This window comes from Rhinoderma darwinii, chromosome 3, assembly GCF_050947455.1.
Source record: "Rhinoderma darwinii isolate aRhiDar2 chromosome 3, aRhiDar2.hap1, whole genome shotgun sequence".
NCBI lineage: Eukaryota > Metazoa > Chordata > Amphibia > Anura > Rhinodermatidae > Rhinoderma > Rhinoderma darwinii.
The window spans coordinates 41,700,422-41,727,816 of NC_134689.1; the positions used below are offsets into that span (position 1 = coordinate 41,700,422).

The 27,395-nt window shown below is 41.7% G+C and overlaps 1 protein-coding gene across 2 annotated transcripts in view; it reads left to right on the forward strand.

The window, feature by feature from the left end:
- Nucleotides 1–5,928: 5,928 nt before the first annotated feature.
- The window catches only part of GABRG2 (gamma-aminobutyric acid type A receptor subunit gamma2), a 169,695-nt gene continuing 148,228 nt past the window's right edge, over nucleotides 5,929–27,395 (forward strand). For both annotated transcript variants that reach the window (XM_075856305.1, XM_075856306.1), the window contains exon 1: nucleotides 5,929–6,194. In XM_075856305.1, the coding sequence (XP_075712420.1) occupies nucleotides 6,076–6,194 (119 nt within the window). In that variant the 5' untranslated portion in view covers nucleotides 5,929–6,075. The remainder of the gene's footprint in view (nucleotides 6,195–27,395) is intronic.

The following is a 27,395-nucleotide window of genomic DNA, read 5'->3' on the forward strand; positions in this document are numbered from 1 at the left end:
TAGGGACCGCCGCCCAGTTGTACCCCGTCGCCTAGGGCGGGTCGTTGCAAGTAGGCAGGGACAGAGTGGCGGGTAGATTAGGGCTCACTTGTCCGTTTCCCTACCCCTAACATTACATAATCACAAGCCCATATACCTAGTCTACCCTGGTCCCTGACACTACTATGGACCCCCTTGAGACCCTGGCTCAGCAAATGCAGGGTCTCTCCCTACAGGTCCAGCCCCTGGCTCAGAAGGTCAACCAGCCTGAGGCTACCTTGGTGGTTCCCCTCACCTCAACTCCTGAACCCCACCTCAAGTTGCCCGACCGGTTCTCAGGGGACCGGAGGGCTTTTCTCTCCTTTCGGGAGAGTTGCAGGCTTTACTTTCGCTTAAAGCCCCACTCCTCAGGTTCTGAGAGCCAGCGAGTGGGTATAATTATGTCCCGGCTCCAGGACGGGCCCCAAGAATGGGCCTTCTCCTTGGCTCCTGACGCCCCTGAACTTTCCTCCGTTGATCTTTTCTTTTCTGCTCTCGGACTCATTTATGACGAGACTGACAAGACTGCCTTTGCTGAGAGTCAGCTGGTGACCTTACGTCAGGGTAAGAGACCTGTTGAGGAGTATTGTTCTGACTTTAGGAAGTGGTGCGTAGCTTCTCGGTGGAATGACCCTGCCTTAAGGTGCCAGTTTAGGTTGGGTCTGTCGAATACCCTGAAAGACCTGCTAGTTAGCTATCCCTCTTCTGACTCCCTAGACCAGGTTATGGCTTTAGCGGTACGACTTGACCGACATCTCAGGGAACGACAACGCGAACGTTTATGTGTTTTCTCCTCCGACTCCCCCATGATGCCTCCCGAGGTTCCGTTGCTTTGTTCTTCCCCGGAAGACTCAGAGGTACCTATGCAACTCGGGGCCTTCGTGTCCCCCAAAAATGTAGAGATTTCCGCAGGAAGAATGGTCTCTGCTTCTACTGTGGGGATGACAAGCATCAAGTGAACAACTGTCCTAAGCGTAAGAATGCAGCCGGAGAACTTCCGCGCCTAAGTGATCATCGGGGAGGTCACTTGGGCGCACAGGTATTTCCCGTAAATATGAAACGTAATAAGATCTTGCTTCCCTTTCAGGTCTCTTTTGGTGGTAGGTCTGCTACCAGCAGCGCCTTCGTGGATTCAGGGTCCTCTGCTAATATCATGTCTGTGGAATTTGCTATGTCTCTTGCTATGCCTTTGATTGATTTGCCTAAACCTGTCCCAGTAGTGGGTATCGACTCCACTCCTCTTGCTAATGGTTATTTTACACAGCATACCCCTGTTTTTGAACTCCTTGTTGGCTCCATGCATTTGGAGCAGTGCTCTGTACTGTTGATGCAGGGATTATCGTCCGATTTTGTTTTAGGCCTTCCCTGGTTGCAGTTGCATAATCCCACGTTTGACTGAAATACTGGGGAGCTTACCAAATGGGGTAATGAATGTTTGACGTCATGTTTTTCTGTTAATTCTATTTCTCCCCCTGAGGAGGTGAACACGCTACCTGAGTTTGTTCGGGACTTCGCTGATGTTTTCTCTAAGGAGGCCTCCGAAGTGTTACCTCCTCATAGAGAATACGATTGCGCTATCGAATTGGTACCAGGAGCTAAGCTTCCTAAGGGTAGGATATTTAATATTTCTTGTCCCGAACGTGAAGCCATGAGAGAGTATATCCAGGAATGCCTGGCCAAGGGTTACATTCGCCCCTCTACTTCTCCGGTAGGTGCTGGCTTCTTCTTTGTAGGGAAGAAGGATGGTGGTCTTAGGCCATGCATTGACTACCGTAACCTGAATAAGGTCACTGTAAGGAACCAGTATCCCCTTCCTTTGATTCCTGATCTCTTTAATCAGGTTCAGGGGGCCCAATGGTTCTCTAAGTTTGATCTATGGGGGGCGTATAACCTTATCCGCATCAAAGAGGGGGATGAGTGGAAGACTGCGTTTAACACGCCCGAAGGTCATTTCGAATACCTCGTCATGCCCTTTGGGTTGTGTAATGCGCCGGCGGTCTTCCAGAATTTCATAAATTAGATTTTGAGAGATTACCTGGGGATACTTCTTGTAGTGTACCTTGATGACATACTGGTGTTTTCCAAGGACTGGCCCTCCCACATTGAACATGTCAGGAAGGTGCTCAAGGTCCTTCGGGAAAACAAACTGTTTGCAAAAACCGAAAATGTGTGTTTGGGGTACAGGAGATACCATTTTTGGGTCAAATCCTCACTCCTCATGAATTCCGCATGGACCCCGCCAAGGTTCAGGCTGTGGCAGAATGGGTCCAACCTGCCTCCCTGAAGGTGTTACAGTGTTTTTTGGGGTTCGCTAATTATTACAGGAGATTCATTACTAACTTCTCGGTCATCGTTAAGCCTCTTACGGACCACACTCGCAAAGGTGCTGATCTCCTCCACTGGTCTCCAGAGGCTGTCCAGGCTTTTGAGGTCCTTAAGAAGTGCTTTATCTTGGCCCCGGTGCTGGTTCAGCCCAACCAAATGGAGCCATTTATCGTGGAAGTTGACGCATCCGAGGTGGGAGTGGGGGCTGTCTTGTCCCAGGGTACCAGGTCCCTCACCCATCTCCGCCCCTGTGCCTACTTCTCCAGGAAGTTTTCGCCCACTGAGAGTAACTATGATATTGGCAACCGCAAACTCTTAGCCATTAAATGGGCATTTGAAGAGTGGCACCACTTCCTGGAGGGGGCTAGGCACCAGGTAACGGTCCTTACCGACCACAAGAATCTGGTTTTCCTAGAATCTGCCCGGAGGCTAAACCCGAGACAAGCTCGATGGGCGCTATTTTTTACCAGATTCAGCTTTTTGGTTACCTATAGGGCTGGGTCTAAAAATATTAAGGCTGATGCACTGTCGCGTAGCTTCATGGCCAGCCCTCCTTCGGAGGAAGATCCTGCTTGTATTTTGCCTCCCGGTATAATCATTTCTTCTATTGATTCTGATTTAGTCTCTGAAATTGCGGCTGATCAAGGTTCAGCCCCCGGGAACCTTCCTGAGGACAAGCTGTTTGTTCCCCTGCAATACCGGCTAAGGGTACTTAGGGAAAATCATGACTCCGCACTATCTGGTCATCCAGGCATCCTGGGTACCAAACACCTCATTGCCAGAAGCTATTGGTGGCCTGGCTTGCCTAAAGACGTTAAGGCCTACGTTGCCGCTTGTGAGGTTTGTGCTAGGTCCAAGACTCCCAGGTCCCGACCAGCAGGCTTACTACGTTCGTTGCCCATTCCCCAGAGACCTTGGACACATATCTCCATGGATTTTATCACCGATTTACCTCCATCCCAAGGCAAGTCGGTGGTGTGGGTGGTAGTAGACCGCTTCAGTAAGATGTGCCACTTTGTGCCCCTCAAGAAACTACCCAACGCCAAGACATTAGCTACCTTGTTTGTCAAACACATCCTGCGTCTCCATGGGGTCCCTGTCAATATTGTTTCGGACAGAGGGGTACAATTTGTTTCTTTGTTTTGGAGAGCCTTCTGTAAGAAGTTGGAGATTGATCTGTCCTTCTCCTCTGCTTTCCATCCTGAAACCAATGGCCAAACTGAGAGGACTAATCAATCTCTAGAACAATATTTAAGGTGTTTTATCTCTGACTGTCAATATGATTGGGTCTCATTCATTCCCCTCGCTGAATTTTCCCTTAATAACCGGGTCAGTAACTCGTCAGGGGTCTCCCCGTTTTTCTGTAATTTTGGGTTTAATCCACGGTTCTCCTCCATTTCACCTGGTAGTTCCAACAATCCCGAGGTAGAGGTCGTTCATCGGGAACTGTGCACAGTCTGGGCCCAGGTTCAGAAGAACCTAGAGGCGTCCCAGGCTGATAGAAAACGTTCTGCTAACCCCTTGTTTATGGTCGGGGATCTGGTGTGGTTATCATCTAGGAACTTGCGTGTTTCATGCCTCCCTCCTTAAACGCTGCTCCCCGTCCTTGGCTCCCTCGAGGAAACCTCCTGTTCCCGTTCTCACCCCTGAGGGGGTGGAATTCGAGGTGGCCAAGATTGTGGACAGCAAGATGGTCCAAGGCTCCCTCCAGTACCTGGTCCATTGGAGAGGATACGGGCCTGAGGAGAGGACTTGGGTACCCGCCCGGGATGTTCATGCTGGGGTATTGGTCAGGAAGTTCCACCTTCGTTTCCCCAGTAAACCAGGTCCGCTTAGAAAGGGTCCGGTGGCCCCTCATAAAAGGGGGGGTACTGTAAAGGATCTGCCAGGCGCAGCTTCGGGGTTAACTTACATAGGTAATCAGTCTTCACCTGAGTCTATCTCTCTGAGACTGACTCCAGCTTCCACCACTCAGGCTGGCAGGCTTAGGAGTGGGAGAGCCTATCGCAGCCTGGCCAGACTCAGCTAGCTCCCGCCCTCTGTCTATTTATACCTGCCTTTCCTTTTCCTCCTTGCTTGTGATTCTTTCCGTGTGGTTTCCTGGCCCAGCTACAGCTCCTAACAATTTGATCCTGCTCCATTCTGACCCTGGCTTTCTGACTACTCTTCTGCTCTGCGTTTGGTACCTCGTGCTCTCCTGGTTTGACTTGGCTCGTTTACCACTCTGTTGCTCACGGTGTCGCCGTGGGCAACCGCCCCTTTCCCTTTGCTTTATATTCCCTTGTATGTTTTGTCTCGTGCACTTGCTGAGCACCGCCGCCCAGTTGTACCCCGTCGCCTAGGGCGGGTCGTTGCAAGTAGGCAGGGACAGAGTGGCAGGTAGATTAGGGCTCACTTGTCCGTTTCCCTACCCCTATCATTACATGTACATTATTTGTTGTGTTTACTGTGGACCCTGATGAGTCCTCACGTGACAGTGACACAAAGTGCATAGGGTCCCTCTCTCTCCCTCTAGAGCACTTTTCTAAGGGATAGTCTGCGATAGGAGTACTTCTTTTCTGACCAACTGCCCTGTAAATCCCTATGGAGTGGGTTTAGCCGCTATAATATACCAGGGTTATATAGGAATATTCAGATCCCAGCTGTTTATCTGCTTTGACTCCCTGGACCTCATAAATACAGACTTGGTGAATTGATAAGACTATATCAGTTCTTATATTTTGCAAAGAAGTCCTGAAATTTGGTGCATGCACATATGTCCGTTGTCTTGGAAATTTAACCCTCTTGGAGCTTTGTACTGTGCATATTTTGCATTATAGTTACACTTGTGGGCTGCAATGCTACATGGGGTTTGTTATTGATTTGGCAAATGTATTATGCCAAATTGTGTTAACTATTTATGCCTTTGCTGTAATTTTCTGAGCAAACTAGTGTGTTTTAGGAAGGTATTGCTTTATTAGGGATATTGTAGAAGTCACAGATGACTTCTGCTGAAATTCCTACAGTAACATTGTTTTGGCACAGAACAGATTTTGTTACGCTGCCCAGTATCATTACCTATCAGTTACTAAGATAGCCTCAGCAGGCCACCGTCTTTCCCCTTTTCCCTCTTCATCCTGGGGTCAGCAGGTTCCTGCAGCTCAGACTCTTCTCCCTCCTCACTACAGCCAGTTGTGTGAAGCATAGGCAGGGGGAGGGGGAGCTGCTAGGAGCAAGACAACAATAAGCATCCCTAGGTTGCTTAGCAGCTATGCTTCAGTGAATAGGCTCTGCTACACCATGGTTGTCCTGCACTACAGCACTAAAGTGTCTCAGTCAGCTCCGCTGTAAAGGGGCTTAGATTTTGCAGGCAGCATCTATTCATTACAGGCTGCCCCTCTAAAGTGCTTGTTTTCCAAGGACCGTCCATGAAAAAAAAGGACGTTTGTCAGCCGTGCGTAATCTGCATTCAACGTGAGGCGCAGATCTGCTGTGTGTTTGTTCCTTTCTTCTCTCTTTTTTTTTTTTTAGCTTTTCCCCTTCAGATCTCTGAAGCTGGTGCATGAGCTGTCAATACTGGAGGGGGGGGACCAGAGGGGGGGGTTCTGCCGCCACAAGAAGCGGATCCCATTTCTTAAATATTAATTCTCCCAGCCTGGCGGAATGTATCATTACAGTCAATGCACCTGGTAGGGGGTGGGGGTCACAACGGGACTATTCCATTTGCAAGAAAGAGAGGAGATTGAGGGGGGAATGGCAGAGATGTGTTCACCAAAGAAGCCAAATGTTGGAAACAAGGCGTTATTTCATTTAACATTTTGTCATCACAAAATGATCGTGTGGATATTGCTGCTTCATTCATTCATCCAATGGTAAGAGCCATGTGTTATCTTTAATTATTATTTGTCGTGATTATATGTGTGTCCAGAGATAGAGGACTCAACACTGTATAGTAGTATGCCATGAATATATATATATATATATATATAGAGTATACATATATGTAATATATCTTATGCATAAAATCCCTGATGTCTTCGGTGCTGGAATACACATTAGTTGAGACAGACGATGCATTGTGCCATTAATTGACTTCATGTGTCAATGTGCTGTGAGCACCTTCAATGGACATTTACCACTCATCATATAACACAAAGAAGGGCACAATCATGGAAGGATCTTGATGCATTTCACATGCCTGGTTATCACATCATGGCTGTGCCCTCAGATCCCATGTTAATTCTGCAGACTGATGTAGAGCTGTAACATCCATATACAGCATAGGAATATTTCAGCACCACGGACAGTTCACTTGTTTACTATGTGTTACATATGAGCATTTTATTGGTCTCAGAGCCTGTTCAATATGCTGAATCTATTCATTCTGGTTGTTGAAACAAAAGGTCTGAGTGTATTTTCAGTTTCCCTTTACATCTGCCATATTCCCCCCACCTTTTCCTCCTGGATAACTGCAGTGATTATGAATCCTGCTGAAGCAGCGAACACTATGGAGAGTGTAGAATACTTGGGCAGGCAGGATGTGCTGTGTAGCCAGATCATTAATGTGCTGAGCTCACTTAAAGCTGTTCTTTATTCCAGGGGTTAATTAATACTGTCATGCACATTCCTTTAATTACGGCTTACGATAGTCCTGTGGGCAGTTGGTCACATAACACTGTATTGTGCAGAATAGCTGCTGCCATGTTGAAATGTTCTTTTACGTAAATGAGACCACCATTTGCAGTGGTTGTCCAGTGGTTATGATGTGAGCACAATGTACACAAGCTGACAATGCATTTATGGGGCTGCAAAGCTCACGTAATAAACAATGGGTAATACATTACTATTAACAGAGAAAAATGTAGACATTACGCTGATAATAGCTGCCTTATGTGGAGTATATAGCGTTTGTATTCAATTTTAAGTTCTGGCTTTTACGCTTACATTTTTTAGATGTGTAGATCTTGTAAATTATACTACTTGTGCTGTAGATGGGATTGACAAATGTTAAATATGTTATATTTCCACTTACTTTGTATTTTCCAAATAAAACCTCTACAATGTAGTCATTACAATTAATTCAGCAGTCAGCCGACGTAAACACCCCAATATGTATTTATCCAAAAATGTGCACTTTGGGTAGACTTTGAGTAGACTAAAAGTATTCTTAGATAGATAGATAGATAGATAGATAGATAGATAGATAGATAGATGTGCAGTGTTCATACTTAATTGGATGAGGCCTGTTGCAATGTAGCCAGATACAAGGGAAATACTTACAGTAAGGCAGTATGGATTATTCTGGTTTTAAACAGATTGTTTATAAGGGCATTCTAAGTTAACAGAGAGGAGTCCCTTATTTGAGACCAATTGCTCAGAGTGGTTTCAAAGAGCCTCTCTGTCTCAGTAGGGCCAGGCCTGCCCATGCATTATACAGATGGCCCTTTGATTTCAATGGGCACCAATGCTTTCTGCTGTGGTCCCGATGCAGTGGAATCAAACTGTGGAATTTGGCACAGCTTTACCTGCCGATTGCTTGTGATAGATGGTGTCCCAGTAACAGGATATCCTGTGATCAGCTTGTTTTTGGGGTACTCTTCAATGAAAAAGGGATTGTTCAAAGTAGAGTATCCCTTTAATGCCTATACATGGAATTCGTGTTTTTTTTTTTTTGCTTTTTCTTATATATTACAGGACAATACAGAATATTTGATAAAGCTGTCCATGACCTGGACAGCATTTATATATTTTGGGATGCTACAAAGGAAAGTCCTTCTGTAGCCTCCAGCTTCACCAAGAGTATATTTCTATAATGTGTTCATTATATCAACAGAATTATGTTTGCAGACATGTAGTATTTATATCTGCACAGGTTCCTCCCAGTGAAATATTGGCATCTCGTCCTTGCTGAATTGATCTAAATATGTAATCAAGGATGTGTATTCATAAGTAATTAAGTATTTTTCTTAACGGATTTGACTTTGGATCCTAACATTTAGGGATTGTTCTGAAAACTATGTACTGACAATACATCATGCATCATCAAAATTTACTCAAAATTAAAACCAGTATTCTGTTTTTTTTGCAAATGTTATCAATGTAATTCTAGTGGACCTCCCGACCTTACTTTGCTGGCATGATTTCAGTGTTATGCTTGGTCAGACTGGGCCTTATCCATCTATTCCAGTATCAAGAGCAGATCTGAACTGACGGATTCATCAGAACATTATATGAACTACAATGTTAGTTCATTTTTTTTGTTTTATTCATGATTAACTTTTATAGCATATTGAACAAAAAAAGTTGTACCCTGTGTGATTGCGCATACATACATTATATGTACATATACTGTACCTATGAAAGTATTCACACCCCCATTACTAAACAAAATGTGAATGTTTATCCAAATTACTAGGACATACTTTTAAAAACATTAAATTTAATCACATATTTAGTAAAATAAATCTCACCTTTGCACAGTTAAGTTGTTTCAAGTGACTGTAGTAACGGTACAACTTTACCTGGTAAAAATGACAATATAAAAAGAAGAGAACACTTTGAGTCACTTTGTGACAAAGTTATTGAAAAGTACCACTCAGGGGAAAGATGAATACAAGAAATGTACAAATGTGTAAATTGTATAGTGATAGAATATTGCACTCCTTAAACAGGTATTTATAGCAGCCATTCACAAATACTGAGGAAGGTTTCTTTTACATGGCAGTATTTTGGTTAGTTTTTTGCATCAGTATTTGGAAGCCAAAACCAGGAGAGGAACATACACAGACAAAAACTATGATGGAAAGATTTGTAACTCTTCCGTTTTTTGAACCCACTCCTGGTTTTGGCTTTATAATACTAATGCAAAATACTGCCCAAAATACTGCCCAAAATGCTTCTCAAAATACTGCTGTGTGAAAGTGGCGTAGCCGTGTAAGGACGATATTTTTGGTATAAAGGAATTACAATTTGCCACAGCTGTTATGGTAGAGACTGTGCGTATGACATCATTTCCTTATTTCAAAGTACAACAAAAACTCATATGACTACATTTTGCCACAAGACATGTGGAAAAATTAAATGGCGAGAAGGCTTTATGGACTTAATTGACCAAAACTGAGTTTTCTAGCTATAAATAAATCCAACATTTGGTGTAAACCAAACAAGACACAACTCCAAAACACATTATTTACAACCTAGAGCATGGTGGTGGCAGCATAATACTGCGCAGATTCTTATCAGCAGTGGGCCCTGGAATCAAATAATGGGAAATTCTGGAGGAAACCCTGCTGCAGTCTGTAAGAGAACTGCAAAAAATTTATTTTCCAGACGGATAAGAAAACCTAAACATAAAGGAAAGCTCAACAGCAATTGCATAGACACAACAATGTTAAAGGAACACTCCAGTCACCATTGATACACTCTGTGATGCATAGTGCAGGATCTGAGGGGGTGGTGCATGACATAGAGATTATTACTTTATTGTCAATTGGAAAAGTATGTCATGCAAAGGTCCTGTCCAAGGAATAACACAATGTATCAGTTTTGCCTGGAGAGTTCCTATAATATTCTGAATTGGCCAAGTCCTAACTTCAATTGAGCATTTGCGGACCCCATAACCCGTAAAGTTAAAGGTGTTAGATTAGGTCATCAATATCAGATCGTGTTGGGCCAACTCCCGGCCCAGACACCGATTAGCTGACTGAAGGGGCCCCGGCAAAGAACGCTGCAACCTCTTCATAGCTTACAAGGTATATAACTGTACACATCCATAGCGGCTGTGCCTGGGATTGCAGTTCCAGTCCCATTCCAGTAATGGGACTGAGCTGCAATTCTTGGGACAGCCAATATGGAAGTGTATGGCGCTATGCATAGTAAGCATTGTAGAAGCTGTGGCATTCGTCACCGCAGCCCCTTCAGTGAGCTGATCAGCATTGGTTTCGGAGGTCAGAGAACCCACTGATCTGATATTGTTGGCCTATCCTATGAATAGGCAATCAATATAAAATGCTCGGAGAACCCCTTTAATTGAGTCCTCTCTAGACCAATTCACGCCAGTTATTGCTCTAAATACAGAGTTGAATGAGGTGAAAAGTTATCCATTCAGTTATTTAGTAATTATTATGAAAGTAAATCCCATTGTAGAGATTTCTGTTCACTTTAACATTAAACATGATTTTTTCTGTGCATCAATTTTTAAAAATTCTCATTTTAATCCATTAGATATGTTTTGAACTGCTACTTAAGGACATGCACATAGCACAGCTGTATGAACAGAGTCTGTTCGGCAGTTCATCGAGGCCGTGCCGCTCTGTACTAGGAAGTTGTACGACCCCCATGAACCGCCATGCAGGCTTCGTGCACACAGCTCTGCCCTATGTATGATCCCTAAGTAGGCCTCGGTGGGCCTCCTCTATGTCACACACACACACACAGTATCCAATGGAGCATGACACTTGTCAAATACAGACGTAATCTAACTGAAAATAAACCTCTTTATGTCTCCTTATCAAGTCAGAGGCATACAGAGGTAGGGTAAGAGCCCATACACTTGGTGTAAATCTATCTGCTGCATAATATTTCAAACCCTGATGAAGCTCAGTGTCTGACAACAAACTGTCACTTTCTCTGCATGTTTTCTTCTGGGTTGTGAGTGGCATCTTGTTGTCAGATGCTGTTGATCAGCAAACCAAAATAATTACATAGTTACAATACCTATAGACATATACAGTGAAGGAAATAAGTATTTGATCCCTTGCTGATTTTGTAAGTTTGCCCACTGTCAAAGACATGAACAGTCTAGAATTTTTAGGCTAGGTTAATTTTACCAGTGAGAGATAGATTATATAAAAAAAAAAAAACAGAAAATCACATAGTCAAAATTATATATATTTATTTGCATTGTGCACAGAGAAATAAGTATTTGATCCCCTACCAACCATTAAGAGTTCAGCCTCTTCCAGACCAGTTACACGCTCCAAATCAACTTGGTGCCTGCATTAAAGACAGCTGTCTTAACTGGTCACCTGTATAAAAGACTCCTGTCCATAGACTCAATTAATCAGTATGACTTTAACCTCTACAACATGGGCAAGACCAAAGAGCTTTCTAAGGATGTCAGGGACAAGATCATAGACCTGCACAAGGCTGGAATGGGCTACAAAACCATAAGTAAGACACTGGGTGAGAAGGAGACAACTGTTGGTGCAATAGTAAGAAAATGGAAGACATATAAAATGACTGTCAATCGACATCGATCTGGGGCTCCATGCAAAATCTCACCTCGTGGGGTATCCTTGATCCTGAGGAAGGTGAGAGCTCAGCCGAAAACTACACAGGGGGAACTTGTTAATGATCTCAAGGCAGCTGGGACCACAGTCACCAAGAAAACCATTGGTAACACATTACGCCGTAATGGATTAAAATCCTGAAGTGCCCGCAAGGTCCCCCTGCTCAAGAAGGCACATGTACAGGCCCGTCTGAAGTTTGCAAATGAACATCTGGATGATTCTGAGAGTGATTTGGGAGAAGGTGCTGTGGTCAGATGAGACTAAAATTGAGCTCTTTGGCATTAACTCAACTCGCCGTGTTTGGAGGAAGAGAAATGCTACCTATGACCCAAAGAACACCGTCCCCACTGTCAAGCATGGAGGTGAAAACATTATGTTTTGGGGGTGTTTCTCTGCTAAGGGCACAGGACTACTTCACCGCATCAATGGGAGAATGGATGGAGCCATGTACCGTCAAATCCTGAGTGACAACCTCCTTCCCTCCACCAAGACATTAAAAATGGCTCGTGACTGGGTCTTCCAGCACGACAATGACCCGAAACATACAGCAAAGGCAACAAAGGAGTTGCTCAAAAAGAAGCACATTAAGGTCATGGAGTGGCCTAGCCAGTCTCCAGACCTTAATCCCATCGAAAACTTATGGAGGGAGCTGAAGATCCGAGTTACAAAGCGACAGCCTCGAAATCTTAATGATTTACAGATGATCTGCAAAGAAGAGTGGGCCAAAATTCCATCTAACATGTGTGCAAACCTCATCATCAACTACAAAAAACGTCTGACTGCTGTGCTTGCCAACAAGGGTTTTGCCACCAAGTATTAAGTCTTGTTTGCCAAAGGGATCAAATACTTATTTCTCTGTGCACAATGCAAATAAATATATATAATTTTGGCAATGTGATTTTCTTTTTTTTTTTTTATATAATCTATCTCTCACTGGTAAAATTAACCTAGCCTAAAAATTCTAGACTGTTCATGTCTTTGACAGTGGGCAAACTTACAAAATCAGCAAGGGATCAAATACTTATTTCCTTCACTGTATGTAGATACTACCATGTGAATATTCTAATAACATTATAGCGCACCATTGGTACATACAAAAGATTTTAATTACCTTTAATCAAATAGTAAAAAAAATGGCCATCAACTATAGATAATACATCAAGAGACAAGGAGTATATGCACCCAGTAATTTACTGCATTTCAGTGCTGTCTCAGGAAAAGAAAAATATTGCCACATAGATAATACTTAGGGTTTAATACCAACCACTGTGCTGCATAATGTGCCCCTATTAACACCAGACCACCAACATAGAGCCCCCTCACCACCACCATGTTGTTTTAAACTTGTTTATAATTTTAATGGCCATTGTTTTTTACTATTTGATTAAATGTAATAAAAATCTTTTGTATGGTACCAATGGTGTGCTATTATGTTATTATAATATTCACATGGTAGTATCTACATATATGTCTATAGCTATTGTGTTTATGTATTGATATATGTAGATCATTAAATGGATTGTTGGGTCTGGATTGGTATAGGTATTGATAATTACATAGTTAGTATGGATAAAAAAAAGACATATGTCCATCAAGTTGTATCAGATGAGTGGTGAGGTCGTGAAGGAAAGGAAAGGGGGACAAATCTTAAAACGTAGTTCTCCCTAGTTCTGACCCCTTAGGGTATGTGCACACGGTAGCAGGCTTTTACGTCTGAAAAGACAGACTGTTTTCAGGAGAAAACAGCTGCCTCGTTTCAGACGTAAATGCTCCTCCTCACATTTTGCGAGGCTTCTCTGACAGCCGTAAATTTTGAGCTGTGCCTCATTGAGTTCAATGAAGAACGGCTCAAATTACGTCTGAAAGAAGTGCCCTGCACTTCTTTTGACGAGGCTGTATTTTTACGTCTCGTCGTTTGACAGCTGTCAAACGACGATGCGTAAATGACAGGTTGTCTGCACAGTACATCGGCAAACCCATTCAAATGAATGGGCAGATGTTTGCCGACGTATTGTAGCCCTATTTTCAAACGTAAAATGAGGCATAAAACGCCTTGTTTACGTCTGAAAATAGGTCGTGTGAACCCAGCCTTGGATTTACACTCTCACAAGCATTCTGTACATTTACGCTTTTGCACAAAATGAATGTGTTTCTTATTTATATAATACAGATAAGTAAAATGCCCTAAATTTCGCCAAAGTGCGCCAAAGGTCTAGCACAGAATTCTGTCACAAATTAAGCCAAATCAAAGGTTGTATAAGGAAGAGAAAAGTGTCTAGCAAGTCTGGATAGATGCAGCAAATTTATTATACAGCGTGCACCACTATGGTACATTTGGTAAAACTTCTGACTGCCTGGTCTACGTTTACACGGTCCAAAACTTACACAGCTTAGTATATCTGCCCCATTGTTCTTATTTGATCTTTCTATACCTTTAATTGAGGGTTCAAGTTTCTATAAACATGATTGATTTGTAAAAATTAGCTGCACTTTTATTTATTTAGTTTTGGTGAAACCTTTTTCTGTCTACCTAAATAAAAAATTTAATGTGACATCAGGTGAAATGATTACAAAATTTGCTCCCTTTTAGATTTCATCTATTGCTAAATGTTTTTCATACTAAATTGTTTCTGATGTTTAAATGAAATATATAATTATCAGACAACTGTAGAGCATATATCCTAATCGTCCCGGATTCAGTCGGACAGTCCCGGATTCCGGGCGGTGTCCTGTTGTACCAAGCGGCCGGGAGTATGTTCCGCTGTCAACTTTACCTGCGTCCTCAGGACGCAGAAACAGTTGAACCCAATGCTGAATTAGTTCACAAGATCACGCTGTGCTGTGGATCAAGCTGGGCTGCAATGAATAGAATTGTATGACACTGATTGGTCAGCGTCATACACTTTTCTTTACAACACCCACTTGGTGAAAAGTAAACAAAACGCCCAGTTGGGCATTTAGAACAAATTTGCATAAATCTTAAAATGTTCTAAACAGTAGTTATCTACATTAAAGCACCTATTAGATTAGGTAGGCGATATGGCAGTTCTAAACTGGTGACAGAGCCCCTTTAAAAGAAAAATATTGCTGTGGCACGCTACACATGCGGGATTGTTTGTCCCTCTTTGTTTTACTTGAAAGTTGGGAGGTATGCAGTAGAGGGTTAAAAAAACATGGCTGCTTTCTTCCAGAAAACCCATCCACAGACTGTGTGTGGTAGCCTGAGGTCATTGTTCATTGCTGTGCCTGTTCAACCAGCTGAAACAAATTTTCAATAAAATTTGGTCAATTAGTTAAATGAGTTAGACTGTGTTCACACTGTGCATCTATGTTTCATTTTTAACATGTGTTTTTGTTTTAGTTGATGAACTCCCATTAAAAGACATGAGAGTTTATTTACCAAAACAAAAAAACGCATGCTAAAAGCACAACAAAAACGCACCGTGTAAACCCAGCATAAATTAGTGAACAGATCCTTGTTCACATGGGTTTTTATGGGTCTCATGGGTGTTATGTAAGTATTCAGTTCCCATTTATCTAATATTAATATTTGAACTACCACCTGCGAGAAAGGGGCTTGTACTAGCTCCAAAAAGGAAAACAGATGCTGTCTAAGGCCGGGTTCCCACGTAGCGTAAACGCTGCAGAATTTCCGCAACAGAATTACGTGTGGAAATTCCGCAGCATTTACAGTAGCAGCAAAGTAGATGAGATTTCGAAATTCTCATGTCCACGCTGCGGAAAAAAACACAGTGGAAACGTTAATAAATTGACCAGCGGTGCGGAATTTAATTCTACAGCATGTCAATTGATGCTGCATTTTTGTTGATTTTCTATTGCGAGTTTTCCCTTATTGAATTCAATGGGGATGCAAAGCCCGCAACAGAAAGCCAAGTGTTGCGACTTTTGCGGCGTAATCGCAGTGACAAAAATATCAGAATTACCCAGAAAGCCCTCCTTCTTCTTGCAGTCCAGCCTCCTAGGATGAAAGTTGATCCCATGTGACGCTGCAGCAAATCATAGGCTGCAGCGTCACATGGCCTTCATCGTCATCGTAAGAGGCTGGAGCGGCCGTCAAACGAGGGAGGATCTCAGTATAAGCGCTTTTTTATGGTGCAGAAATTCTGGGCGTATTTTCGGATTGATTGTGCTGCGGGTTCCAGGTCGATTTTTACGCAGCGTATCCGATCTGTGGGAACCCGGCTCAAATATTAATTATCACCTGCTAAATGACAGCAACACTCACAGAATAATTATAAATTCAATGAAAAATGTTTTTGTTACATATAAATAGATAACAGAAAAATGTAAGAATACCCACGGTGTAGGATTGATGCCAAGTACTATAGTCAATCAGATACAGTACATATAGAAAATGAATAGTGCAGATCAATGCAAGGCCTGACTTACACGAGCGTGTGCGTTTTGCGCACGCAAAAAATGCAGCGTTTTGCGTGCGCAAAATGCACATAACAGCTGTGTGTGTCATCAGTGTATGATGCGCGGCTGCGTGATTTTCGCTCAGCCGCCATCATTATGACACTCCGTTTGGATGTTTGTAAACAGAAAAGCACGTGGTGCTTTTCTGTTTACATTCAGAGTTCGACAGCTGTTGCGCGAATCACGCAGTTCGCACGGAAGTGCTTCCGTGCTACCTGCGTGGTTTTCACGCACCCATTGACTTCAATGGGTGCGTGATGCGCGAAAAACGCTGAAATATAGAACATGTCGTGAGTTTTACACAGCGCACTCACGCTGCGCAAATCCCACGGACTGTCTGCACTGCCCCATAGAGTAATATAGGTGCGTACGACACGCTTGAAAAGCACGCGCGTCGCACGCGCGAATATTACGCTCGTGTAAATGATGCCTAAGCCACATAAGTATACTTGAACTGGAGTGTAAAGTGCAAAATGCATACAATAAGCCAATAAAATACCTAGATACAGGAGAAGTGGAACATACAAACCAAGAGGTAACACACACCCTGACATGTGTTTCACCCTTCTTCTTCTGGGGGTCTTATGTGGCTTACATTGATTTTAGCATTTTCACTTTTTATTTTCTATATGTACTGTATCTGATTGACGCTAGACCTTGGGGTTAATCCTTCATCGTAGGTATGCTTACATTTTCATATATTTATCTATTTATATGTAACAATACATTTTTTCGTTGAATTTATAATTATTTTGTGAGTGTTGCTGTAATATTAACCCCATCCCGCTCCATGACGTATTATTAGGTCATGCTGAGTTATAATAGTACGTCATGGGGATAACTGCAATTCCGCCCCCCCCCCCGACACATTTATGAGCTGTGACAACTGCTGTCACGTACAGCAGTTGTCACAGCTCCTTCCTCAGAGACCGATCGTGGTGGCCCCTGCCACATTCAATAGCGATCGCGGCTTCTAAGGGGTTAGAACACTATAGCCGACTCCGCAACGTGATCGCAGGATGCCAAAGGTTGCTTTGGCCTAACAATGGCCTCCGGGTCTACCATCTACGGAAGCCTAGTGAGTCCTGCCGAAAGCAGGACCCACTGGGCTTGCTGTCAGTGAGTAACTGACAGCTGTAATACACTGCACTATGTATGCTTCATGCCCTCAAGTCCCCTAGTGGGACAAAAAAAAAGTTTAAAAAAATTTCTTTCAAAATAAAAAACTTTAAGTTTAAGGCTATGTTCACACGCATAACAAAAAAGTCTGTAAATACGAAGTTGTTTCCAAGGGAAAACAGCCTCTGATTTTCTGCCGTTTTTTAAGCAATTTGCGTTTTTTGCAGAGTTTTTTACGCCGATTTTTGGAGCTGTTTTTCTATTGAGTCAATGAAAAACGGCTCCAAGAACGGCTCAAGAAGTGACATTTACTTCTTTTGTACAGGGCGTTGTTTTATTACGCCATTTTTACAAACGTTGTGTAAAAAACGCACCGTGGGAATGAAACGCCTCTTTTTCCATTGATATCAACTGGCAGATGTGTGGAGGTGTTTAGCCCCCATATTTTCAGCCATTTTTCATGGCATTTATGGCCCAAAAAACGGCTGATAATAGGCCGTGTGAACATACCCACGAAGTAATAAAAGTAAAAATCGCCCTTGTTCCCTTATTAAGTCATTTGTTATTAAATAAATTAAGAAAACAAATACATAAACCATACATAATTAGTATTGCCATGTCTGTAACAGTCTGAACTAAAAAAAGTATTTTGTTATTTATCCCACACAGTGAATGCCTTAAGAAAATAATAATAAACCATACCAGAATCGCTATATTTTGTTCACTTCACTTCGCAAAAAATGGAATAAAAAGAGACCAAAAAGTTGAATATAATCAAAACTACAGTTTGTTCTGCAAAAAAATAAGCTCTCACACAACTTTCTTTGATGGAAAAATAAAAAAGTTATGGCTATTAGAATATGGCGACACAAAAAGTAAATGATTTTTAAAAAAAAGGATTTTATTGTGCAAACGTCATAAAACATAAAAAAAACTATATACATTTGTTATTGCCGTGTTATGCACCCCAAATTGGTATTAATGAATACTACAGATTGTCCCACAAAAAGTTAGCCCTCACACAGCTCAGTGGAAAAAATAAAAAAGTTCTGGATCTCTGAATATGGCGACACAAATGTGCAGAAAGTGTTCCAAAAGATCTGGAACCATTTATCAGTGCGACAATGGCCATATATCTGCGAATTATTATTTATTTACTACATTATTATACCGTCTTATTATGCCCTGGTGTACTCCTTACATATATCCCAACATTATAATCTGAAATACCAGCAAAAACCACAAAGAACTATCAAGCTAAATCTGCGTTCCAAAAGCCAAGTGACACTCCCTCCCTTCTGAACACTACAGCGTGCCCAAACAGCAGTTTAAGTCCACATATATGGCATTCCCATACCCGGGAGATCCCACTTAACAGTTGATGAGATATTTGTCTTCAGTGGCACAAGCTGGGCACAACATATTGTGCACTAAAGTGGCATATCTATGCGTCTACTATGCGTTATTTTCTAGCTAAAAATACCTTTTGCGTCAAAATGCTCACTGCACCCCTTAACAAATTCCTTAAGTGTATAGTTTCAAAAATGGGGTCACCTCTTGTGGGTTTGTTTTACTATTTGACCTCAGAGCCCTGCAATTGTGGGCCAATGCTGTGAAAATCGCCGAAATAGGCCTCAAATGCGCATGGTTCTCTTTCACTCCTGAGCTTTGGCGTAAAATGCTAAATGCCTTTAGAGATGTAGCTTACAAAATGGGGTCACTTTTGGGGTGTTGCCACTGGACTCTGGTACCTCAGGGCTTTGCAAATGCGACATTGTGCCTGAACACCAATTCAGCAAAATCTGCGCTCCACAAACCAAATGGCGCTCCTTCCCTTCTGAGCCCTGCCAAGTGCTCAAACAGCAGTTTAGGGCCACATATGGAGTATTGCCGTACTCAGAAGAAATAAAGTAACAAATTGTGTGGTGGTTTTCCCATATTTTCGCTTGTGAAAAGGAAAAATTTGGAGTTACACCAGCATATTTTTGGAAAAATACATTTTTTCATTTTCACTGCTTAATTTAAATAAAATGTATGAAAAATGTGGGGTGGAAATACTCACTACACCACTAAGGGAATTCCTCAAGGGGTGTCGTTTCCAAAATGGAGTCACTTTTAAGGGCTTTACCCTGTACTGGTACCTGAGAAGCTCAGCAAATGGCGCCCAGAAACCAATTCAGCCAAAACTATATGCCAAATAGCGCTCCTGCCATTCTGGGCCCTGCCGTTTGTCCAATCAGAAGTTTATGGCCACATATGGGTATTGCCATACTCGGGAGAAATTAAATTACACATTTTGGTGTGCTTTTTCTGCTTTATCTATTGTGGAAATTAGAAAATTCAACATTTTAGTGGAAAAAATGTTGACATTCATTTTCACGGCCTAATTCCAATAAATTCTGCAAAACACCTTTGAGGTCTAAATACTCACTATACCCCTAGACAGGTTCCTTAGGGTTTGTAGTTTCCCAAATCGGGTCACTTTTGGGGGTTTCCACTGTTCAGGGGCTTTGCAATTGTGACACGGCACCCGAAAAATATTCCAGATAAATTTGAGCTCCAAAAGCCAAATGGCGCGCCTTCCCTTCTGAGCCCTGCTGTGTCCAAACAGCAGTTTAGTACCACATATGTGATATGCCGTACTCGAGAGTAATTGCTTTTAAAATGTTGGGAGCTTTTTCTCCTTTATGTCTTGTAAAAACTTAAAATGTCTAAGTTTTATTGGAAAAAATTTAGATTTACATTTTTACAGCCTAACTCCACTAAGTTCAGCAAAAAAATCTGTAGAATTAAAATGATCATTATACCCCTCTATAAATAGTTTGCCAAATGGTCTTTTTTGGGGGGGTATTTCCTTTTTTTTTTTTTACAATATATTTTAAAATATATTGTAATAACAAGGAGGCCCCAAAATCCACTAGGTGCTCCTTTGCTTCTGAGGCCTGTGCTTCAGTCCATAAGCACACTAGGGCCACATGTGGGATATTAAGTTGCATAATCTTGGCAATAAATATTGAGTTGCGCTTCTCTGGTAAAACCTTCTGTTACAGAAAAAACGTAATAATATGGATTTTCTGCAAAAAAAATTAATCTGTGAATTTCACCTCCACTTTAATCCCTGTGAAACGCCTGAAGGGTTAAGAAACTTTCTAATTGCTGTTTTGAATACTATCGTGGGTGCTGTTTTTAAAATGGGGTGATTTAAAGGGGCTTCTAAAACATAGACCCCTTAAAGCCACTTCAGAACTGAACTGGTTCCTAAAAAAAAAGGCTGTTGAAATTTTCTTGAAAATGTGAGAAATTGCTGCTAAAGTTCTAAGCCTTGTAACGTCCCAGAAAAATAAAAGAATGTTCAAAAAACAATGCAAACATAAATTAGACATATGAGAAATGTTAATTAGCAACTATTTTGTGTGGTATTACTATCTGTCTTACAAGCATATACATTTAGATTTAGAAAACTGCAAATTCTTTAAAATTGTATGTAAAATTTGCGATTTTTCACAAATAAACACTGAATGTATCAACCAAAGTTTACCAATAACATAAAATACAATGTGTCACGATAAAACAATATCCGAATTACTTGTATTAAAAAAAGGCATTCCAAAGTTATTACCACATAAAGTCACACATGTCAGATTTGAAAAATGGGCTCGGGGCCTTAAGGCCTAAACTAGGCTGCGCCATTAAGGGGTTAATATTTGTTTAAACTTTGCATACTATTCAGTGTGACAAATGTAAAATATAGGGGGCATTATGAAGAGAACAAATTTTCTAATTGCTAAGTCAGCGTGTCCTCACATTAACTGCAATAAAGACAGAAAATTCATAAATGCTTTTTTTTTTTTTACTTGACCACAAAAGTGATTTTAATCATCTAGAAACACCATAATTAAATAAATAAATAAATAAATTAAAGCCTCAAATGCTCAAATTTTGTTTAACATTGTGGCTTAGTTTGAACTAATAGTTTATTGCTGCAATGTTTCGGAAGAAGACTCTTAACTAATTTAGGAGCAATAATCAAAATAGATTCTCAAGGTAGCAATATTCAAAGGGAAAGTAACTGCTCAAAAAAGGAAGAAAAACACATTTAAAAGTTCAAAGGAAATAATCCATGCGTGCCAGTATATTATCAAGAATGATATACAGCACAGTCAGCTTACCAAACTACAAAGTCATAATTGAGATATATATATATATATATATATATATATATAAATGGGCCCATCACCATTTTAAGATAGTTTTTCTTAAACTGCATACATACAGCCATAATTTTAAAACCACCTACCTAATAATGCTTAGGTCCCCCTTGTGCCACCAAAACAGCTCTAACCCTCGAGGCATAGACCCCACAAGACCTCTGAAGATGTCCTTTGGTATTTGGCACCAAGATATAAGTAGCAGATCCTTTAACCCCTCCCCCCTGCTTGCATTCTGGGCCCTAATGACCAAGCCATTTTTTACGTTTTTTCCATCGTCACAGTCGAAGAGCTATAACTTTTTTATTTTTGCGTCGACAAAGCTGTGTGAGGTCTTGTTTTTTTGCAGGACAAGTTGTATTTTTTAATAGCACCATTTTGAGGTACATATTATTGATTGATTAACTTTTATTAACTTTTTTTTGGGGGGGATAAAAAAAAACCTGACATTTTGCCACTCTGTTTTGCATCCTAAATCTACGCCGTTTACCGTGTGGTATAAATAACACAATAACTTTATTCAACGGGTTGTTATGATTGCAACGATACCAAATTTGTATAGTTTTTGTATGTTTTACTGTTTTTACACAGTAAAAACACTTTTTTTTTCAAAATTATTTGTTTTTGTGTCTTCTTATTTCAAGAGCCATAACTTTTTTATTTATTCGCCGATGCAGTTGTTTGAGGGCTTTTTTTTTTAGCGGGGGCGACTTGTAGTTTTTATTGGTACCATTTTGGAGTAGATGCGACTTTTTGATCACTTTTTATAAAAAAAAAATTAAGTCAGGATTCACAGAAAATAGCAAATTTGCCATTGTTTTTTATTTTATTTTTACGGCGTTCACTGTGTGGGCTAAATAATGTAATAGTTTTATAGTTGGGGTCATTACGGACGTGGCAATACCAAATATGTGTAACTTTTGCTTTATTTTGATTTTTTTAATAGTAAAGCATTTTTTTTTTAAATTTTTTTATTAACTTTATTCAACTTTTTTTTACTTTTTTACTAGTCCTACTAGGGGACTTTATTATAAAAGTGATCGGATGATTGCATATTACACTGCAATACTTCTGTATTACAGTGTATTAATGCCTGTCCTTTTAAAACTGACAGACATCTGCTAGGCCATGCCTCTGGCATAGCCTAGCAGGCATTCACTACAGGCCCCCGGCTGCCATCGGAGACACAGACACTCGGTGATCTTATCGCCGGGTGTCAGTTGGTTGAGAGGGAGCTCCCTCCCTCTCTCCAAAACCACTCGATCTCACCCGTTTAACCCCTCAGATGCAGCGCTCAATAGCGAAAACCGCATCTGAGGGGTTAAACGGGTGAGATCGATACTACTATCGATCTCACTCGTTCGAGCAGGGATACTCCCAGCCCTCAGATACCTCTGGTAGCTGAGAGCAGGGAGATTTAACGGCTCCCTGCTCTGTTTATTTATTCTGATGCAGTGCAGTGAAAAGGCTATTGCATCAGAATAAAACCCACTAATGACCGCCATGAAAAGGTCATTAAGGGGTTAAAGGTGTTATCCGGGATTTAAAAAATGTATGGCTTATGTTTACATGGATTTAATTTTTGTTTGTGCTTACACACTCCGTTACTTTCATAGTGGTTATTCAAGGTATTGGAGCACTGTCCTATTCACTTGTGCAGCGCCGTGGCCCCTTAAAACAGCTCATTGGTGGTGTTGCCATGAATCGGACCCTTACTGATCTAATATTGAGGGCCTATCCTTAGTATATGCCATCAATTCTAAAATCCCTGATAATCTGTTTAAATCCTGTAAATTGGCAGGGTAGTTCCTCCATGCATCAGACACGAATCAGATATGCTTCTCCAGCACAACACACAGATGCACGATCGGAATGAGATCTGGAGAATTTGGAGACCAAGTCAACATCATAAGGTCTTTGTCATGTTCCTCAAACCATTTCTGAGCAATTTGTTTAGTGTGGCAGAGTGCATTATCCTGTTGAGACCACAGTCCTTAGAGAATACTGTTGCCATAAAGGTGTTTACTTGGTCTACAACAAATATTTAGCTGGTGGTGATATTTGTCAAAGTAACATCCATAAGAATGCCAAGACCTAAGTTTTCCCTGAAAAACATTGCCCAAAGCATCACACTGTCTACGCCAACTAACTTGCCATTTTTTCCATAGTGAATCCTGGTGCCATCTCTTCCCCAAGCAACACACACGGCCATCCTGCTTCATCCATTGCACGATTGTCTAGTTCTGATAATCACAAGCCTATTGTCCGTGTTTTCCACGCTGGACAGGGGTCGGCATAAGCACCCTGACCAGTCTGTGACTACTTTGCCCCAAAAGCAACAAGCTGCGATGCACTGTGTTATGTCACCTTTCTGTCACAGACAGCATTAAAGTGGTTATCGAACTGCTAAAAAAAATTAAAATCAAAACTGCGGCAAATGTAATAAAATAAGAAGAAACAGTATTCCCCTCTTCTTTCCCCCAATTCCACAGTAATTATTTCATACGGTGAGATATAAAATTCAATTGCGTTGTAAAATCCCACGCAATTTTACATAAAATTTGTTGCGATTTATAAGCCATAACGACCAGTGTAACTGAGATTACAGCTGTAATAAAGTCATGTTCCTGCCGCACCTGTGGATTACATGGTCAATAGGGGGCTTCCTCTGTCAGCCTGGTGGCAATTGTGCAAAAAAAAACTACATCCTACAACCTCATCCTTAAAAAGAACAAGCGCTATGTCGTCGGAAACATATAATAAGCTATGGCTGTCGGGTTGCGAGGACACAAAAATAAAACTATAACTTGCCCCGCAAAAACAAGCCTTCATAGAGCTACATTAACTGGAAAATAAAAAGTTATCACTCATCGAATGCGGCAATGAAGCAATAAAAGAAGAATAATGCTCGGTCCTGAAGGCATATAATGTGCCGGTCCTGAGGAGCTAAACGTTTCAGTATATTTTCTCAATAATTGTTTTACCTTACTCTAATCTCTCAAACATTAAGTAAAATTGTGACTATTTTACAAGCAGACATTCACAGTTGTATTGCTATTGTCTCTAATGTAGCCACCAGTTTCCTCTTTTCCAATACCATTGCTTACCTTTTGTTTATTCCATATATCTGAGTGAGTAGGTTTTATATTTAGAATTTTAATGAATAAATGTGAAAAAAGAAAATAGTAATTATAGCCTTGGTAATGTAGCCCCAACAAACCTCCTTACCTTTCATGCTATATAATACAATTATTATAAAGGTTGACTATCTGCTTTACATTAACATAATCATATATTATAAAGGGCTTCCTTTCACTCTAAATGCTTGATAACATCAGCATTCAATCTCCAGCCAATAACACCTTGTTCTAGCAGTCGATTTAAGGAGAAGTAATGTATATTTACGGAACTATAATTACTTTCAGAATTTTAAGTAACTGTTTATTATAGTGTTAATGTAGAAACATAACCTAAACGTTTCCCAACATATGCACACACATATAGCAGCCATTATGGATGCAGTGTATATATATATATATATATATATATATATATATATACACACTATGTGGACAAAAGTATTGGGACTCACCTCTTAATCATTGAACTCAGGTCTTTCATTTATTCCCATTGCCACAGATGTATAAAATCCACAGCAACTCAGCCAAGAAGTGGCAAACCACGTAAAGTTGCAGAGCAGGTTTGCCGAGTCCTGAGGCACATATTGCATAAAAGTTTGGGGATCGGCTCTGTTCTGTTCCAGCATGGTTGTATCCAGTGCACAAAGCAAGATCCATAAAGACATGGTTGGGTGAGTTTGGTGTGGAAGAACTTGACTGGCCCACGCAGAACCCAGATCTCCACTCGATCGAACACCTTTCTAGTGAAATAGAACAGAGATTACAAGCCAGACCCTCTCATCCAACATCAATATCTGACCTCACAAATGTTTCTCTGGATGAATGGGCAAAAATTTCCTAAGATACACTCCAGAATCAGAAAGCCTTCCCAGAAAAGTGGAGGTTGTTTTAGCTGCAAAGGGGAACCAACTCCATATTAATGACTGTGGATTTAGAATGGGATGTCATAAAAGCTCCTTTAGGTGTAATGTGTAGCTGTCTTAATACTTAAGCCCATGTAGTGTGTGTGTGTGTGTGTGTTTGTGTGTGTGTTTGTGTGTGTGTATATATATATATATATATATGTATATAGTATCTATATAGTTGTGTAATTTATACTGTTTATTAGGGCTGGACACAGACAGCAGAGGGCCTCCAGAGTTCAGCATACAGCACACCGCATGTCTCACACACAATCCACTAGTAATTGTGAGACAATAAATTTATTAGCACAGTCCCTAAAATGGAGTCTAATAGACAGTATATAACTGTTTTTGAAGGATTACAGGGGCCCCCTTTATCTACTGAGCCCCTGTGCAACTGTAAATGTTGCGTATATGGTTTTCCTGCCCCTGTTGTCTATAACTTTTCTGTATTATCCACTTTAGAGACAATAATAAAACATAGTTAATAGGTTAAATATACACAATCACATTACACTGGTTTATAAAAAATGTTCTCCACTGTTTATTCTGAGCAGGAATTTCAGGGCCCCATACAGCTAAATTTTCTGGGCCCCCCTACCGTGGCACCGCCTGTTAACGGTACTCCGTCCAGCACTATATCATGGTACCCAGGGCCGCCATCAGGGGGGGTATTAGGGGTACTGATGTGAGAGGCCCGGCCAAACCTAATTGAAAGGGGGGCCCGGCAACTGCCGCGACTTGCTTTTGGTAGAAAAAAAAACAGGCCCTTGCAATGGGACCCGTTTTTTTCACCAAAAGAATGTCGTGAGCTGCGGGCCCCCCTTTCAATTAGGTTTGGCCGGGCCTCTCACATCAGTACCCCTAATACCCCCCCTGATGGCGGCCCTGGGTAGCATGGGGGCCGTCAAACACCGCCCGCCCGACCGATCGCGCGCACCCGCAAACTCCCGCGCGTGCGCACTCGCGACCGCACGCACCTGCGACCACCCACACACCTGTGACCGCCTGGAACCGCGCACCGAATTTTGAGGCAGGTTTTGACCTGCCCACACTATCTTGCCGCGTTTTTTGCTGCATTTTTTTGCCTGTGGCGATTGAGGACAGCAGACAAAAAACGCACCGAAAAATGCGGCAAGAAAGGACGTGCTGCTTTTTCTTTTTTCCATGACTGGCTCCCATTGATTTCAGATTAAATCAATGGGAGGCGGTTTTGGAAGTTGTTTGGTGCTGATTCTGACGCAGTGTCCGAGTCAATATCAAGGTCCAAAAACTCAGTGAACTGGGCCTTATTGTTAGGGCTTATTCAGACGAACGTGTAATACATCCGTGCAACGTGCGTGATTTTCACTCGCCTCGCACGGACCTATGTTACTCTATGGGGCCGTTCAGACTGTCAGTGATTTTCACGCAGCGTGTGTCCGCTGCGTAAAACTCACGACATTTCCGATATTTGTGCATTGTTCGCGCATCACGCACCCACTGAAGTCAAAGGGTGCGTGCTGGCCCGCCTCCGCCTCCTCCTTAGCCTCCGACTCCTCCTCCTCCAGAGCGTAGCTGCGTAACAGGCCCCATTGCAGGGGCCTGTTTTTTCCTACCAAAGGCAAGTCGCGGCAGTTGCCGGGCCCCCCTTTCAATTAAGTTTGGCCGGGCCCACTACAGTAGTACCCCTACTACCCCCCTGATGGCGGCCCTGAATCTGAGTACTCACACCCCTGATGAATGATCAATCCAAGCAAACACTAAGAGTGCTTAGCTGCACTGACATCCTGTGAGTGTCAGGGAGTGCAGCAGTTGTTGCAGGAACCATTGAGGGATGTGTGATAGGCACTATGAGGCAATCTGTGCCAGTCACTCTAGGGACATCTAAGATAGGCACTTACAGTTAGATTCAGAATTATTTGGACAGTGACACAATCTTCATGATTTGCTCTCTGCACGCCACCACATTGGATTTGAAATTAAACAACTGAG